Source organism: Palaemon carinicauda, chromosome 36 (assembly GCF_036898095.1).
Source record: "Palaemon carinicauda isolate YSFRI2023 chromosome 36, ASM3689809v2, whole genome shotgun sequence".
In the NCBI taxonomy this organism is placed as follows: Eukaryota; Metazoa; Arthropoda; class Malacostraca; order Decapoda; family Palaemonidae; genus Palaemon; species Palaemon carinicauda.
In genome coordinates this window covers 65609443-65626942 of record NC_090760.1, presented here as the reverse complement: position 1 = coordinate 65626942, position 17500 = coordinate 65609443, and the positions used below count along the sequence as shown (strand labels likewise).

Sequence of the window (17500 nt, the reverse complement as noted above, 5' to 3'; positions counted from 1 at the left end):
GCCTCTGGGTCTCAGAACAGACCCTCAGAAAGACTCCAATGCTGACGAGGGAAAAAAAGACGAATTCACGGAAGGCTCGTTTTCTCTGCTGTCCCAGTCAGAGGAAAGTCCTGGCAAAGGCGAAATTAGCGTGAATCCTAACATCCAGTTCTATAAGATTGAATGCTCCAAAGGCCAGTCTTGCACGGCTATCATCCCAGCTAGAACCACGACTATCAGTCCGCCTTCTATACCGTTCACGAAGTTGGAGCTGAAGAAGTATCTCTCCCAATTTGGGCTCTACAATGGATTCCAGTACGATGACAATTTTGAAGCCAGTGGTAGCCCTGAGCGGATAAAAGAAAACGAGGGCACCAAGTTTTTCAACAAACATGCAGGCGTTAGTCACCACAGTGTTGATAGAGCCTATGGAACTAACAACAAAAATTACTGGCCTGGCTCTGAATACAGGCCAGGAAACCAGCCTTCAAGAGGTCAGGTGTTCAAATATCAAGTATCTGATCCAATTTCAGATTTCCCAACTCAAAGTCCTTTCCCAAGCTTTTCCACAAGCAGGCCAATGCCAGGGTTGCCATTAAGAAGGCCAATTGAATTTCCCACTCAATATCCTTCTTTTGACTCTACTACAAGAAGCCCTGTAAACCATCTGCCAATGAGAAAACCTGACATCAAATGGGGAGAGATAAGGCCATTGACCCATGATAAATTTCATGGCCATAATACCCATGAACTGCCTTCACCACTGGGCTATGATGATGAAGGTATCCGGCATCCACATAGACGACCCTCACCAATTAGGACCACTACACGGCCTACGGCATACGATGGAGTGTGGAACCGCTATGGTGTGTCAACTGTCTCACAACTAGATAAGCAAACCGGCGAATGGGTGAAGGTTTCATCAAGCAGTACTAGATTAGATCATGGTCTTTTCAGTATTCCTGGTGATGAAAAGGCCTCTTCTTCTGGTCCTTTGCCACCAGCCACTCATCACACAAAAGCCAGTCTAACAGTCCTTGGTATTAGTGACAGAGAGCCCCTCTCTGCATTTGGAGATTCTGATGTAAACAAGCCTCATGTGGTGTCAGTCCCAAGCGCCAACCCTGGTAGCCCTCCCGAGACGATTGAAACTGACGGCGGGTATGTTCAAATTTTATCTGCGATACCATTGTCCATCAGCCTGCCTTTTAAATCCAATGCACCAGAGTCCTCTGACAACCTTACAGGACTTAATAAAGTGACCATTCCTCTTTCAATCCTTTCTGCCACAACTCTTAAAGACGAACCCTTGCCAGATGATACAGTAACCACAAGCACCACCTCCACCACCACTACTTCCACAACCACTACCACAACCACCACAACTATACGCCCCCCTGTCACAAATGGCAGAACTACCACTACAACAACAACAACCACACAAAAACCTCCTGAAGATTTGGCTTTTCTAGACAATCCTTATGCCGTAATGGCTGCAGTTGGGGCTGGTTTGATACCAGCCACATTTGCTGCTCTTTTGCCAGTCTTTGTTGGACCTGGCAGGAGACGAAGACGAAGGCGATCAGCTTCTTTGACTAGTCATTACTTTTCACCACTTGAAGTCTCTGGGTTGTCAGAGAGATTACTGGCAGAAATGGAGCACCGGGTCCAGCGGTCACTGACCCGCAATGGTACCGGCCACCACAAGTGATAGCAGACTAACACAGACAGTGACCATCGACTGACGCAGATATCCGACGGTATAGTCGACACTGTACACCAAGCTTGCCATTGTAAATGATATCAAGCACAAGAAGGGCAAAGCACTGATGTCTCGCATTCATTATGCACTCTAATGCCATTTCTATCTTGCGTAGAAAAACACTATTTCATTATCAATCACACTTTTAGCCAGAGAATAGTAACGATCAAACTCCTAGTTTGGAAAACAATAGCTGAATATGTTTAGTTTCTGTATATAAAAGACTGATTTTCTTTAACTTGCACCAAATAGTCTTCAATCAGGTCTTTCTTCTATAAAAACTAAGTATTTATATCAATGAAAGTAACCAAATTGAGTAATTTTTGTTTTTTTCAAATAAAAAAGATATATTTTGCTGATTTTTAAGTATTATAGTTTTACATATTTTCAATAAGCGTTTGTGATTTTCAGACAACATGGTAAAGAATTAAATTTGACTAAACCTTTTACGTTCTAGGGATATTTTAAGACAAAACTCTTCTAGAGTATTTCAATGTTTGAAAGTAACTATGATTTCTCTCTATAGGAAAATTCATATATAAGCCTTTGTAGAAATTTACTCTATGTAATGCTATGCTACCCTCTTTAGTACACAGTATAGTACATTAGAATATATTTTAGCCTTTTTTAAAGAAGGTTTCCAGTTCTTTCATCATCTGGTACTGCATTCACTGCTCGACTGACGTAGACAACAACACTATTCCCAGAGATAGATCCACACCCTTATAAGACTGCAGAGGACATACAGTAACTGAAATATATTTTTTTCTTTCAACTGAAGCTCAACTCATGTCACAAATGAGATCCTATTAGCATGTTGCTGAATATATATATATATATATATATATATATATATATATATATATATATATATATATATATATATATATATATATATATATTCTTATATTGCTTTGCTGCACCAAATACACCTTGAAAGTGTTTGAAGCAAAGTTATTGACTCTAGTAGGTAGAAGAAAATATCTTCTTTGTTGATAGAAAAGAAGACCTCAGAAATTACTGTCGTTTGACTTAAAAATTTGCATAAGAGAATTATTATTAGTTATTTACTACTTTGTGGTAAACAGTGAAGTAGCTATTCTTACTTTTTATTTAATCAATTATGATGTAGCAATAAATAATAGTCTCAGATACTTTGATTATGGACATACTACGAAGATATATATGAAATAATCAGATGAAATTACCAACCTAATCTCAAAATAGCATTTGTGGTACAGTTAGATCAATTACTGTACATTAGAGAAAGCTTATGCACATTTTGGACCTGTTCTAATATTACTAGATATTTTATCCAAAGAAACTTGCTTTTGCTAAAGCCCTTTTAATTCTTTCAGGACTCCAGATGAACTAAGAAGAAGATTACGTCTGACGAGGACTCACTAGACGCAGATGCGGCTACGAAAAGATCTTCGTTACAGAGAGAGAAGAGAAGAAGACAGGCATTGTACATAGGCACAATGGGATCTCCACCAGAACTGAATTAACAGCGGAAGGTTTTTCTTGATACTAAAAATTCTTCTCAACTCGTGGCATGTATTCTCTTAGACGTGATAGAAAAAGATTTTCAAGGAGTCTAGGATTAGAAGAAACAGGGAGACCAAAATCAGGGGAGAAATAATAGTTAATCGTTAATAGTTAAACTGATTTCTTTTTAGGACTTGAACATTTAACATAAGAGAAATTATTTTGGGACTAAGGGTCAAATAATTATGGACATTATCAAGGAATTTGAGTTTTATCTTTTCTTGAGCATTTAGGTTGTATTGGTTATTTACATCTTTTAATATGTAGGTGGCCATTCCTAAAACTGTTTGAGGTGTGTGAGTAAAGAACAATTTGCACTGTGATGAGAAGAGTTCTTGGACTTTGAATCTTCATTTAGTGGAATTTGAAAAATTTAGATATAAAGTAGATTGAGGCTAAATCTAATGACAATAATCTGAAGTTCTTGAACTGAAAGAAAGAGTAAAGAAAGCTCCTTTCTTTCAAGACATACGAAACAAGAATTCAAAATAGTTTAGGCATTATATTTTGGATAAATCCTCTCATACCTTATACGTACAAAACATGGTATGGTTATGAGCAAGGAAAATACTATGCAACAGGAAAATTGCTTTCCATGAAAATTAATGGAAAGTATTTGCTGGTTTTGTGTAAACGATTAAACTAAAAAGTCATGTGTGACTTCTAAGTACAGACTGAAATTTCCTGTCTCGGTGAACGTTTAAGTGAACAGCTGAATCTGTTGTTAATTTTTTCTATGGTATTTTGGAGACTACAGTAGATTAACAGGATTTTCCGTGGTCGGGATCAGGGAATACATGAATACAGAATTCAGAATACAGAATACAGAATACGAAGCTCAGTTTCTATAGCTGAACATCATGTAAGTTTACCCAGAGTTCTGATAGAATGTTCTGAGATTTTTCAAAATGATGTATACATCCTCTTGTGACTAAACGGACAGCGTGGTGAACTTTGATAATGTCGCTTGCCAGTTCGATCCTTGTTGCCATGATCGAAGTAACAGCTATTTCTGTTTCCAGGCATGAGGCCTGCAACTTCATCCCCTGTGTCAAAATAAATGTAATAAAAATAATTCTCTCGTCTTCCAGTGCCAGTCATTAGCAAGAGTAGACGGCAGTTTGCTGGAGAAGTGAATAAGTTCTGTATTATCCAAAGATGTTTATTTCTGTATCAGTGAAACAACATTTGTGTTGTTTGTTTGAAAGAAAAAGTTTTGGTGTTTTGGATTTCTAAAACATTCATAGACATTAACTGTTTTTTTTTTTTTCTGGATTTTGACGTTGCAAAGCCAAAGGTCATTGCCCTTTCTTGTAGTTACAAAATATATTTAAGTTAGTTGTAGCCCAGAGTTGTTCATAGTCTTAGCTTAAAGCCCAGTAAATATTTAAATCAATGTATTTACATCCTTTAAGTTATTAAACTGTTTGAGGTTAGAGAGAGAGAGAGAGAGAGAGAGAGAGAGAGAGAGAGAGAGAGAGAGAGAGAGAGAGAGAGACCCTGGCTGGTCCAATCATGGAAGAAAAGAGTTGAACATTTAGAATTATTTTCAATTGATGATTTTCTCCGTTACTGAAGTTTACAAAGGATAAAATGATCTAAAAATTTGTATAAATGTTGTGTTGTGGATTATTAATGACAATTGATTAATTATGATCAAAGGAAACTGATGTGATATAATGCTCCAATTTCCTTTGAAAAAAAGTACACGAGGAATGAATAATAATATTTGATAATAAATAATTTTTTATTCATTTCACCATTCAGTATTTTCCTTTTTTTGAATAAAAATGTACATCTAAATATCTACAAAAATACGTAAAATATCACTTTAACGTATTCTTATAAAGCTGGATTAATGAAATGTCTTACTATATTTAACAAGGGTAAGAAAATTTTATATACTTTATACAATATCATGCAATCAATGCCCTCATGTATATTATAGTTGCTATTTTAAGGCTAACAGCCCTCATTTGAAGACAGAGGTATAGCTAGAGAATTAGGGACCTAGGGCTGAGTTAGTAAAGAGGCTCACTCCCCCTTACCATGGTGAGTTGGTAGTATGATACTTACATACCTCTATTTTCTGACCTACTTTGGTGCCAGGCCTACTCTCTTGGAGGCCTGGGACCATTTTCAAAAAGGCCCTCTTCTGTCCTCCCTTAGCTATGCCCCTGTTTGAAGATAAGTATAAACTGAAAAAGCCACAGGAGGAACTTTCCTTCATTTGCCACGAGGCCTATATATAATGGCATTACCCTTCGATGGGATGTCGCGACACAAAAATCTTATTCCTGCGTATTTTGCAAGAATTGCTTGCTGGAAGATCAAGAGGGAAGCAGAGTATTAGATGGTGATATAAGGTGAAGGATGATATGGAGAGAAGAGGTTTGGTGGAAGAGGATGCCTTTTTATAGAAGGCATTGGAGAGGAAGCGTCGGGCAACCGACACCTTAATGTAGGGATAACGGTAGGGAAGAAGTCTTACTAAAACTCATCTCCTTAACTATTGCTGAAGTGCTGTTCCTAATTCTGAGCATAAATTTATCTTAATGCCTCTATTGATTATCATGTTTAAAACTACCTGGGTCATCGTGACTTTTTAGAAAATTCAGTGTTGGCCCAGTTCTCAAAGGTGTCAATATTTGCTAAAATACGCTTTGCTAGGGACTCTGCATCCTCATGAGGGCTCCTACCTACAAACGAAAGTCTTCCATATGATGACTGTCCACCGGAGTTATATCCTCCAGAATCGTATCCTCCTCCTTTATGACCAGGATTCTTGAATGGAACGCCATATTGGTGGTAAAGATGTAAGACGAGGAGACCAAAGGGAATGAGCCCAAGGAGAAGCAGAGCCGGATTTTCAGAGATGGCAGTTGCAAGATCCTCCAGGAAGGTTGTTATGGCTTTTGTTATGTTTTCTACAAGGTTTTGAAAGGCTGTGTTCAGCTCAGTTGTGAGTCTGGTTGTGGCTAGCTGGCTTGCCCTTGTTGGATAGACTTCTGGACTCAGTGCTGTAATGCCCTGCTGTAAGTACCCTTGATTGTACAGCTGACTTGCGCTGCTTGCAGCTACTCCTGGGTCAGCGACGGTCAGATCAACTAAGCTCGGTGAATGAGACATGAAAGAGTCAGCTGCAGGTTGATTGTTAGCCCCTTGAATACTATCATATTCCTGTAAGAGGCGAATGGCATTGAGCAGAGATTCATGATCGCTGAACAAATTGGAGTTCAGGAAGAAGTCAGCCGGTAATTTATTAATAAGGTCCTTAATAGACGACTGACTTTTATGAGGGGACGTTGGAGAGGCTTTCAGGCCTTCAATCAGGTCGGGGATATTCTGTCGATCTAACAAGGCCGTTTGTTTGGGGAGGTTATGTAAAATGCTGGACGGTCGAGAAGTCTCTCCTCCTGGATGAACATCCGCCTGGAGCTGTCCAAACCTGGATGTCGCTGCTTCTTTGTTTACCTCTTCTCTAGTGTTTGCAGACCGAAGATTTGAAGACACAGGCAGTGAGAGCTCAGACGGTAGTAAAGAATAGTGATGAGCTGAAAGATGTCCAGTGCTGGCAGGAGGTTGGAAGAAAGTTGGTCCAAAGTTTGAAGCTCGAGAAGATGATAGAAGAACGTCATTGATATCATGGGGGCTCTGGGCAGCCACTCCCATCCTTTCTACTGCTGGGGGAATGAAAATTAAAATTGAAAATACTGAGGTATATAGCGTGAGTTATGAGGTTATGAGGAATGTTTATCGAATGATATGATGACTGTGTAAACAATGATGAAAAATCATAAGGAATGTCAACATGGTAATACAAAGGCATTCTTAGAATCTTGGGTTATAGAATATTAATTTCAAATAACATTAACTATATATGCATACACACACATATATATATACATATATATATATATATATATATATATATATATATATATAAACATATATATATATATATACATATATATATATATATATATATATATATATATATATATATATATATATATATATATATATATAAATATCTTAGATCATATGACATCTTAAGATTATAATTTTCATCTGAAAATCTTGCATGCAAAGGAACAAAAATAAATTTACAAATTTATAAAATCAATTCTATATGAACAAAATATAAGTTAATTACATACCTTCAATTATCTATTTACAAAAGCTTTAAAAGATTCACAACTGTTATTTCTGTAGCCACAAAAAGATGAATCTCTAAATGAGCTGGATGAAAATCTTTAGTTTGTTCTATGAAACCAAACCATCTTTTCCTTAAGGCCTTTGGGGTTTAAAGACACATCTTTAAAGGATTAAAGACCGCTCATGAATGGCAGAGGCAAGGGGTAGTGATATTGCATTATCAAGCAGGACAATGTCCTAGAGACTGACCATATATATACATGATCAGCACCCAAGCCCCTTCTCCACCCAAGCTAGGACCAAGGAGGGTCAGGCAATGGCTGCTGATGACTCGCAGATAGACCTAAAGGCTCCCACAAACCCCCAATACTTAGCTCATAAGGATGGTGAGGTTGTAGTGACCAAAGAAACTAAAGAGTTTGAGCGGGACTCGAACCCCAGTCTGGCGTTCACCATTCTGGGACGTTACCACATTAGTTTCTTATTAAGGTGCAATAGCTATTCTTTAATTGTTTTGGAGTTTCCAGATACATTTAAAACTTCTCAGAAGAAAAATGTGTGTAAGTCAAATTACCTACGAAAGAGTAACCAATAGCTCTTTATTGTTTAATTATTTTTCTTATCTATTTTTAATGGATGTTGCCTTTAGTGGGGCTCTCATTAAGTTATCCTAAGAAAAATAGTTTGACATAAAGTATAATAACGACCTATATTATCCCTTGGAATCATAAAAGACCGAAAAATATGGCTTTATAGCTTTCACCAAATATTAACATTTCCTGTATTTTTTAATGATTAAACAAATTTGGTAAAAGATACAAGAATGTAGATAATTTCAGGTCAAAGTCACACTGTAACTCACAGCCTATTTCACTTAACTCCTGCATTTTTTGGCAATTTTCTGTAACTGTTATCATTAATGTCAGTGACTTTTTCTATGTCTATCCAATATTTATTTCGTGCTCTTATATAAACCTGACAGACTCTTACCGGAACTTGAAATTACTAACCCCATGAAGTACGGAGGGGGTATTTCCTAGTTGAGGGGTATGGTTAGGTCTACCGACTGATTCATCATCTGCCAATGTTCTACTTACCCAGGCCTTATGTGTATGAAAAGCAGCTTGGGTGCTGATCAGACATTTAAGTGCCTGTCCTCGAAGTCTTTGTACTTTCAGTTTCAAAGACATTATGCATTTGGTCTTAAGGCTTAGTCTTTTGTCGAGGGTAGGGGTTCCTAAACTTTTTGTTCTGTGTACCCCTAAAATTGAAGCTGAAAAAAACGAACCAGGGAAATTGACATTATGATGTAATTCTATTATTCAGTCTTAATACAGATTATATCATGTATTGCACAGTGTTGGCTATGCTCTCAGATCCAATGTACCCCATGAAGAGTAAAAATGTACCACGGGGGTTACGTGTACCCCAGGTTAGAAACCCCTGATCTAATTAGTTAACTATAAGCCTTCAAACCCAAGTGACTATCTTAGCATGAACATGTTTTAGATTTCTGCATTTATTTGGCCTTTGAGTTCTGGTACTTGTTCCCTGCTAAAATAACTTGCTATCGTGTGATCATATTAGGGGCTAAACAATGCGTAATATTGATATTGTTACAGAACCTAATAATGATTACCCTTCCAACCCTAGTTAGGATCACATGTTGTTCGTTTCCATTTACTACATGGCATTCGTTTGTGACCACACGTCTATGTAATGACCAAACCATGAGGGGCATTCTAAAGCATTTGATACAAATCCTGAAAACTCACAATATATTGTTTCATGAATCCATTCTTATCAGTGCCTAGTTACAAATGAAGATATTCTGATGCAAATCCTTTTTGTTAAGAGTTGATAGATCGAATAGAATCACAGAGGATACGCATTACATTTCAAGTTTTTATCAATATGTATTTCAAAACTAAAAACGATACAGTATTAAAGTTTTGATTGAGCTATTCACATCATCACCAGGATAAGACTAGAAAGTAGGCTGGGTTTCTATATGAATCTCTTAAATCACTTTGGACTGCACTAAGGAAATGTCTCCTTTTATTAATAAAAACTCGTTAAGTTCAGGTTAAAGAGATTTGTGTCTCTGCAGAGTTGCAAGGTTAAGAGTCAATCAGTTTTACCATTTATTTCCATATTGTGGAATAGTCTGCCTTCTTCAGTATTTCCGGAATTGTTCTAACTGTTGGTTAGTCCATTATAGATTTCCCTTCTGGGACCTTCCTCGCTTTGGGCAGTCTAGCCCGTTTATGCTTATAAAGACAAAAGAGAAGGAAAAGTCATGTGTTGAGTCACAACAAGAGATCACTACATGTAAGAAGTTTCGAAGATGCGCTTTTGGTAGAATCCTGCTTCTTTAAGTAAGGTCACTTCAAGATGTATATTTTCCTTTTATATGATCACATCCATAAGTTCTAGTTTGTATTTCACTCATGACTTTTGAAAGTACCTAGTTTCTGGTTTATTAATAACTTCTTTAGATGCGATACCATTTTCTAGCAACAAAACATTTGCTATGTCTTTAATGAACTACATAAAATGCAGGTGCTTGTTTTGAGGTCATTGGCTGTAGATGAAAGAAGACATATAACACTCGAAAAATAATCCTGATTAAGAGACAGGACCAGCCATGAAAGCCTCTCATATTTATCGATGATCTAAGGATTTTATGAGCAATTATTCATGTCATGATGCTTCTAGAATAACTGGGCTGCTGGAATACTCTCCTGATCAGGACACAGCTCCAGATCTGTCCAACAAATAATCGTCTTCGGTCATGAAGAGCCTTTCGTATTCATCAATGTCTCTCAGAATCTTGTTTGCAAGTTCTTCCGCAATGACTGTTCTGGAATGACTGGGTTGGTAGAAGACTCTCCTGTGCCCGTACCCTCCTCCACCGTAGCCACCACCACCGTGAAATTTATTAAACAGGTATGGCAGGAAAAGGAGAGGGAGTAACAGAAGTAGGGCTACAGCCGGATTTGCTTGGATAGCTGCTTGCAAATCGGTGATGAACTGGGTAATGGCATCGGCAATGTTGTTGATAAAGTTGGTGAAGGCTGTTGTGAGCTCAGTAGTTATTCTGGTGTTTTGGATTGTGGCTGGAACGATTCCCAGTCGATTGTCGGTTGTGTTGAGAGGGAGGAAGGAACTTGAGAGGGTTTCTGGTCGCTGTATCCCCTGGAAATCCAGCCTGTCAACCAGTAGTACCTGAGGCTGCGCGTTATCTTGCGTTCCGTTCGAGATGGAGCTGATTAAGGCCTCGTGATTAGAGAACTGGCTTGGTTCCCCAAGGATAACAGACGAGCCAGAGTTTTCGTCCAGTGCTGGCCTGTCGAGGCTTCCAAGTTGAACTCTGTTAGCCAGGATTGCTGTGAGAAGAGCCAAACGCATATCGTTTTGGTCGTCTTGGCTTCCAAGGGTAGGCTGTGGCTGTTGTTCCATGTTGGACAAATTAGGAGGACCACGAAAGGCATTAGGGGCCAGAGTCACCAGAGGGCTGGATGCTGGGGGAAGATAGGAGTGGGAAAGTCTTCAAAACTTACTTTATTCATTTGCTTTTAGATAATTGAGATAAGGATATGTTAAATAAAGTTTGCTTGTATCTATGATTATCTAAAGTGAAAATGGGAACCCCAAAAGAACCATATCAATATAGCATCATTAATTTGTTTGACAAATAGCTAAAAGAAATATGGAATTATTTCTATTCTCAATATACAGATTTCATTACATTAAATGTTAGTAGTATATTAAGAGGAAATCTTTTTGACAAGGATTTTGGTGAACTAAATTCACTTTAGATTTAATCAAGATCAAATCGACCTACGTTTCAAAGTTAGTTTGTCTACAAAAGCAGTTTGAAAGATCATAACTAAAGGGATCAGTATATACACAATTCTGAGGATTAATTCATCCACACAGCATAGTAATTCAGGTTAATTAATCAAAAATGTTATATGCAATTAATCAAAACTTTTCTTTTGAGCCAGGATCTCTTACTTTCGCAGTTAAAAAATCCAATACATATTTACATGTTAATATACAGTACATACCAACAGTAATATTGTTATATGTGCTTGAAAGCATTATTCCTTTTTAGTTCATATCATGTATATGTATGTATATATATATATATATATATATATATATATATATATATATATATATATATATATGTGTGTGTGTGTGTGTGTAGTTTGTATATATATATATATATATATATATATATATGTGTGTGTGTGTGTGTGTGCGTATATATATATATATATATATATATATATATATATATATATATATATATATATATATATATACAGATAATGTGTGCCTATGTGTATACACATATACTCATGTTTATGTTAGTACCATTTGAGTTTTTTACACCTAATCCAAATATTATCTGAAATAAGTTTTTCTTATGTACAAAAAAAAAAAAAAAAAAAAACAAGCAAATGGTTACAAGCAAACAAACAGACACAGACAATAAGCATCAAACAAAATCCGCCCACTTCAAGCTTTGCAATATTAAAGTAATTTCCAATTCCCACCTTGTTGTTGCTGGAAATTCTGTTGTTGTCTTGGAAAACCTGGAAGTAGACGGTTGATGTTGCCTTGCGTCTGGAACTGGTGAAGAAGAAGAGCTGCCTCTTCTACGCCTATGGTCTGGAAGTCAGCGTTCTGGAACATTGCAATGAGAATCAGCACTAATTTTGGTCTAGGTTCAAAATTGAGGCCTGTACAACGGCACCCCAGGTGCTTTTGTTAGTTTTTTTAGCTCTAATTCTATTTTCTTTCACTATATCTTATTTTTTCTCCTCATTTGCTTGAAAATCTCATTTTCTCTTCAATATCATCTTCACTAAATATTAAATGTCCCACTGAAGTTGTCAACCAAAGTATTTTGACGAGCACCCTTTTCAGGGACATACACAGTCTTAACATCGTCGCTTTTTATCTGTCATTATCTTATGGTGAAGGATAACATACGAATGTTTCTTTTATAGGAAAGAATTGTCACCATTCTTCTTAATTTTTTTCTTGATAGTGTCTCCCAAATCTTTCTCTAAGAATGATGAACTGAGCTGTGCTACCTCACATGGTGATTCAAAAGATAAGCTAAATTGGCGGATCTAGCTACTCAAGTTATGTTTAATTGGCATAACTGGATTTCTACAGGGATTTTATGGTCACAGATGCTGTACTACTATTACTATTTGTACTTCTGTACTTATAATCACTATAATGATAATGATATACTTACACCAGAAGGAACTTCTCCAAGTCTGCTCGCAAAGTGAACCCTTGAGTCCGAGTCCATTGAGTCGTCTAGAGGAACAGCTGGAGACTCACCAGTCGAACCCATTTCCCCACCTCCGACAGGAGGCGAAATATCTGACGATGAAGACACCAAATGACCTGCTTGAGTCAATGTTTCGACTTCTTCCACGCTCACGCCAGGGCGTCTCAGCACCTCCAGGAGATCCAGGAGATATTTCCTGTGCATCTTAATGTCTTCGGGTGACGGCCGCTTGTCTTTTGTTCCATTTGTTAGGCCAGAGTAGTAGAGGTTCAGATCTGCGATATTGTTTAGATGGTGCTGTTTGAGGACCGGGAAAGATGGGGCCGGCTGGGCTTCTGGAATCATAATTAAAGGGTCAGTGGAGATGTTACTCTTGATGCTGTCCTTATTATCACCATTATTGATAATAATCTACATACTTTCGTCTGGAACAAATCAAAAGGCTACATAGGTCATCTATAGATTATGGAAATTTAATGTATATATGCTATGGTACGACCCAAGATTGAAACCATTGGTTATACGGGTCATCTGAGAACAGTTAGGAGTCGCGAAGAAGCGCAGAAGAGATCGAGAGTGAGGGTGGGAATAGAGTACCCTTACTTCATATTAAATAATGATTTTCATGTAATCAATATTAAGGTATATTTTCTTATAACTACATTATTCAACCTGGTTTATGCATGTTCGTAGAACACTCACACACACACTCATATATATATATATATATATATATATACATATATATATATATATGTATATATATATATATACATATATATATATACATACATATATATATATATATATATATATATATATATATATATATATATCAATTATACCCTTTATCTGTTTTTTAAACGACATCTTTACAAGAGGTTTAACTATAGTGACATAGGTATTACCTTGTCACTTTCGTTCTTTTACACACAGATTGTCTCTTCTATATAATCTATAAATGCATATAGATCTTTATCATGTGAGTAATAATAATAATAATAATAATAATAATAATAATAATAATAATAATAATAATAATATTATTATTATTATTATTACTTACTAAGCTACAACCCTAGTTGGAAAAGCAGTATGCTATAAGCCCAGGGGCTCCAACAGGGAAAATAGCTCAGTGCGGAAAGGAAAAAAGGAAAATAAAATATTCTAAGAAGAGTAACAACAATAAATATCTCCTATATAAACTATAAAAACTTTAACAAAACAAGAGGAAGAGAAATAAGATAGGAGAGTGTGCTCGAGTGTACCCTCAAGCAAGAGAACTCTAACCCAAGACAGTGAAAGGCCATGGTACAGAGGCTATGGCACTACCCAAGACTAGAGAACAGTGGTTTGATTTTGGAGTGTCCTTCTCCTAGAAGAGCTGCTTACCATAGCTAAAGAGTCTCTTCTACCCTTACCAAGAGGAAAGTGGCACTGAACAATTACAGTGCAGTAACCCCTTGGGTGATGAAGAATTGTTTGGTAATCTGTGTTGTCAGGTGTATGAGGATAGAGGAGAATATGTAAAGAATATGCCAGACTATTCAGTGTGTATGTAGGCAAAGGGAAAATGAACCGTAACCAGAGAGGAGGATCCAATGTAGTACTGTCTGGCCAGTCAAAAGACCCCATAACTCTCTAGCGGTAGTATCTCAACGGGTGGCTGGTGCCCTGGCCAACCTACTACCTATAATAATAATAATAATAATAATAAATGACTGAGAAATAGATTGATTATGATATGAAGAATAATAATAATAATAATAATAATAATAATAATAATAATAATAATAATAATAATAAATGACTGAGAAGATAGATTGATTATGACATAAAGCATAATGGTAATAATAATGTTGATAATAATAACAGTAACATTAATGTTGATAAAAACTACAACAACAACATTAATAATAACAACAATAATAAACAATACCTGCTGCACTCCGGCGCTTCCTGACACGACCCAACTGATCAACTAACTTCGAAGCTAATAAGGGAATCAATCCTCCCAGTCTCCAGATGGCTCCACCAATGCCCCCACCGTCTCCAAGGCTCGGCCGTGACCTCAGTAGGGTCAGATCACGAGCGGGGTCTGCTGTATGACATAAGGTCAAAGGTTATTATTTTTCTCAAAGGTTTCAAATTTCTATGGTTTTATAATTGTTTATGATAAGGACTTGATATTAGGGTTTTTTCAGCGCTTTACCTGAAACGTCTTCGGAGTCTGGGGTCTCTCTGCCATGCTGGTTGATATGGAATTCTTCATTCTGTAAGAGATAAGATGAGAAAAGATAAGAAAGGTCGTTGGCACATATCAATAATAATAATAATAATAATAATAATAATAATAATAATAATAATAATAATAATAATAATGAAGGATAAATGTGCAGAATTATGCAGAGATTGAAAAGGTTCACCTTAGGTGAATGAATCATGAAAGGTTGCATCTTTCAGAGGTTTGACGTGCTACTAGTGAGCCCTTTCTGCGTAAACTTATTAAGTAATTAATTTGGCCCACTGTGATCAACTATAAGCGGTTTGTAAGACTGGTAACCTTACCCTATAAACCTTGTTGCAAATCCGAAGAAAAAACCTCCCTCTGTATGTATATATATATATATATATATATATAGAGATATATATATATATATATATATATATATATATATATATATATATATATATATATATATATATATATATATTATATACTGTATATATATATACATATATATATATATTTATATATACTTTATATATATATGTATATACAGTATATATATACAGTATATATATATATATATATATATATATATATATATATATATATATACATATATATATATAAATATATATATATATATATATATATATGTGTGTGTGTGTGTGTGTGTTATTAAGAAGAAAACCTGCAGTGATAGGAACCAATGAGGGTACCGGTCTACTAGCAGCTGAACCTCTCACCAATATTTCTCTTTTTGTGTCTAGGTTAAGCCCTCTTGTAAATGAAGATGAATTGAAAATCCATGTCATAAATGTATCTGGTAAAAATTCAGTTCAATGTCAGAAACTCCAAGCGAAACATGACAATTATGTTTCCTTTAAAATATCAATCGAGAGCATTGAAAAGTGTAAAGTAACTAACCTTTTCCAGTCTGTTAATTGGCCAAAAGGCGTAATGGTAAGGAAATGGTACGAAAAAAGAAATTAATCATGGCTTCAATTAATATAGCAACTTTTAACTGTAGATCTGTCAGGAAAAATGTACATGTTGTAAAAAATTTATGTAATAACTATAAGATAATAGCATTGCAAGAAACATTTTTGCCACAACAGGAGAGTAACTTTTTAAACAATATTGATATTAACTTTGATTCCATATCGTCGTCACCAGTAGACCTAAGTCAAGCTCTGGTGAGAGGAAGGCCATGTGGGGGTCTAGCTTTTTTAGTTCATGAGGAGATCTCTCCGTATGTCAGAAAAATATCCACAAGAGATGAACGCTTTTTATGTATAGATATTAGTCTAGGTGGTAGCACGATAAGGGTTATCAATTGTTATATGCCCTATTATAACGGTTCTAATACTGAGGAATACTTAAATAAATTAGGGAAAATGAAATGTCTATTTGAAGAACATCAGAATGATCTTGTTATTGCTGTAGGGGATTTTAACGCTCACATTTCATCTGAATTTGGTGCAGAATTATTTGGGTGGTGTGATGAATACGACTGCTGTGCAGCCGACATCACCTCATTACCACAGGATACCCATACGTGGGTCAAGGCCCACGTGGGTAAGCGATGCTACGGGTCACACGAGGTGGCTGGACAATGTCGTGTGCCCTGACTCCCTCTTGAGTGCACTTCGATGTTTTAAGGTTTTTTACGAGGAGATAGGCTCAGACCACAGGCCTCTGGGTTTTAAACTTTGTGTACAAGATTTTTCAGCATACAGAGTAGCAGGGACCAATAATCGCAGAATAACTTAGGAGGTTAGAAATAATGATGAATATAAAGTTCGAAGCGAGAAGACACTAAAAGAAATAGAGCTTCCTGTTGAGGCAATTGTCTGTAGAACAAGGGATGCAGAGACAGAAACCATGTATTTCTAATTGAAACATTTGCTGTCGATCTTGTTGAGGCATTGATTAAGAGTGGGGATACAAGAAATACCGGAAAGGTACATAAAAGTCATGGAATACCAGGCTGGAATGAAAACGTCAAATTACACCACGTTACAGCCAGACAAAAGTATCTATTATGGAAGGAAATGGGAATGCCGAGATCGGGTGTGCAATACGATGAGATGGTCCTGTCTAAACAAAAATTTAAAAAGGCACTCAAAGTCTGCAAGAAGACGAAAACAACAAAGGAAAAATCGCTAGAGATATGAGCAGGAGAAATCCTTGGAAAACGATAAACAAAATAAGAAAGAAAACTACCAAACTACCGGTTAGTATTGATGGAATAAGGGGAGAGTTAAACATAGCAGAAGGTTGGACGAATCATTATGCTCATATTATGGAAGGCACGAACCATCCAAAAATGTCTTTATCGATGGAAAAGGAAGATGAAGAAAGCACCATACCAATTGTTTCCGTTAAAGACGTTCAAGATGCTTTAAAATCCCTTTCGTTAAATAGTGCCCCGGGCCTGGATGGAATCACAGGGAATCACTTACGATATGCCCATCCAACTCTGTATGTGCATATGTCACTTTTG

General features: G+C 36.4%; 2 protein-coding genes across 4 annotated transcripts in view; one reads left to right on the top strand and one right to left on the bottom strand.

Annotated features, from left to right (window-relative positions):
* Positions 1 to 4866, top strand: part of LOC137628446 (uncharacterized) — an 11260-nt gene extending 6394 nt beyond the window's left edge. The window contains exons 2-3 of the mRNA XM_068359595.1: positions 1 to 1140; positions 3100 to 4866. The exon at positions 1 to 1140 is cut by the window's left edge and continues 199 nt beyond it. Of these exons, the coding sequence (XP_068215696.1) occupies positions 1 to 1140; positions 3100 to 3148 (1189 nt within the window). The 3' untranslated portion in view covers positions 3149 to 4866. The remainder of the gene's footprint in view (positions 1141 to 3099) is intronic.
* A 254-nt stretch (positions 4867 to 5120) lies between these two features.
* The window catches only part of LOC137628855 (uncharacterized), a 24326-nt gene continuing 11946 nt past the window's right edge, over positions 5121 to 17500 (bottom strand). The window contains exons 2-6 of one of the 3 annotated variants that reach the window (XM_068360101.1): positions 14980 to 15040; positions 14707 to 14868; positions 12729 to 13102; positions 12016 to 12145; positions 5121 to 6969 (exon numbers count right to left, since the gene is read on the bottom strand). In XM_068360101.1, coding sequence (XP_068216202.1) covers positions 5882 to 6969; positions 12016 to 12145; positions 12729 to 13102; positions 14707 to 14868; positions 14980 to 15040 — 1815 coding nt within the window. In that variant the 3' untranslated portion in view covers positions 5121 to 5881. Of the gene's footprint in view, positions 6973 to 8839; positions 10972 to 12015; positions 12146 to 12728; positions 13103 to 14706; positions 14869 to 14979; positions 15041 to 17500 lie in introns of those variants that run through there. The other 2 variants (XM_068360100.1, XM_068360102.1) reach the window with 2 other exon arrangements.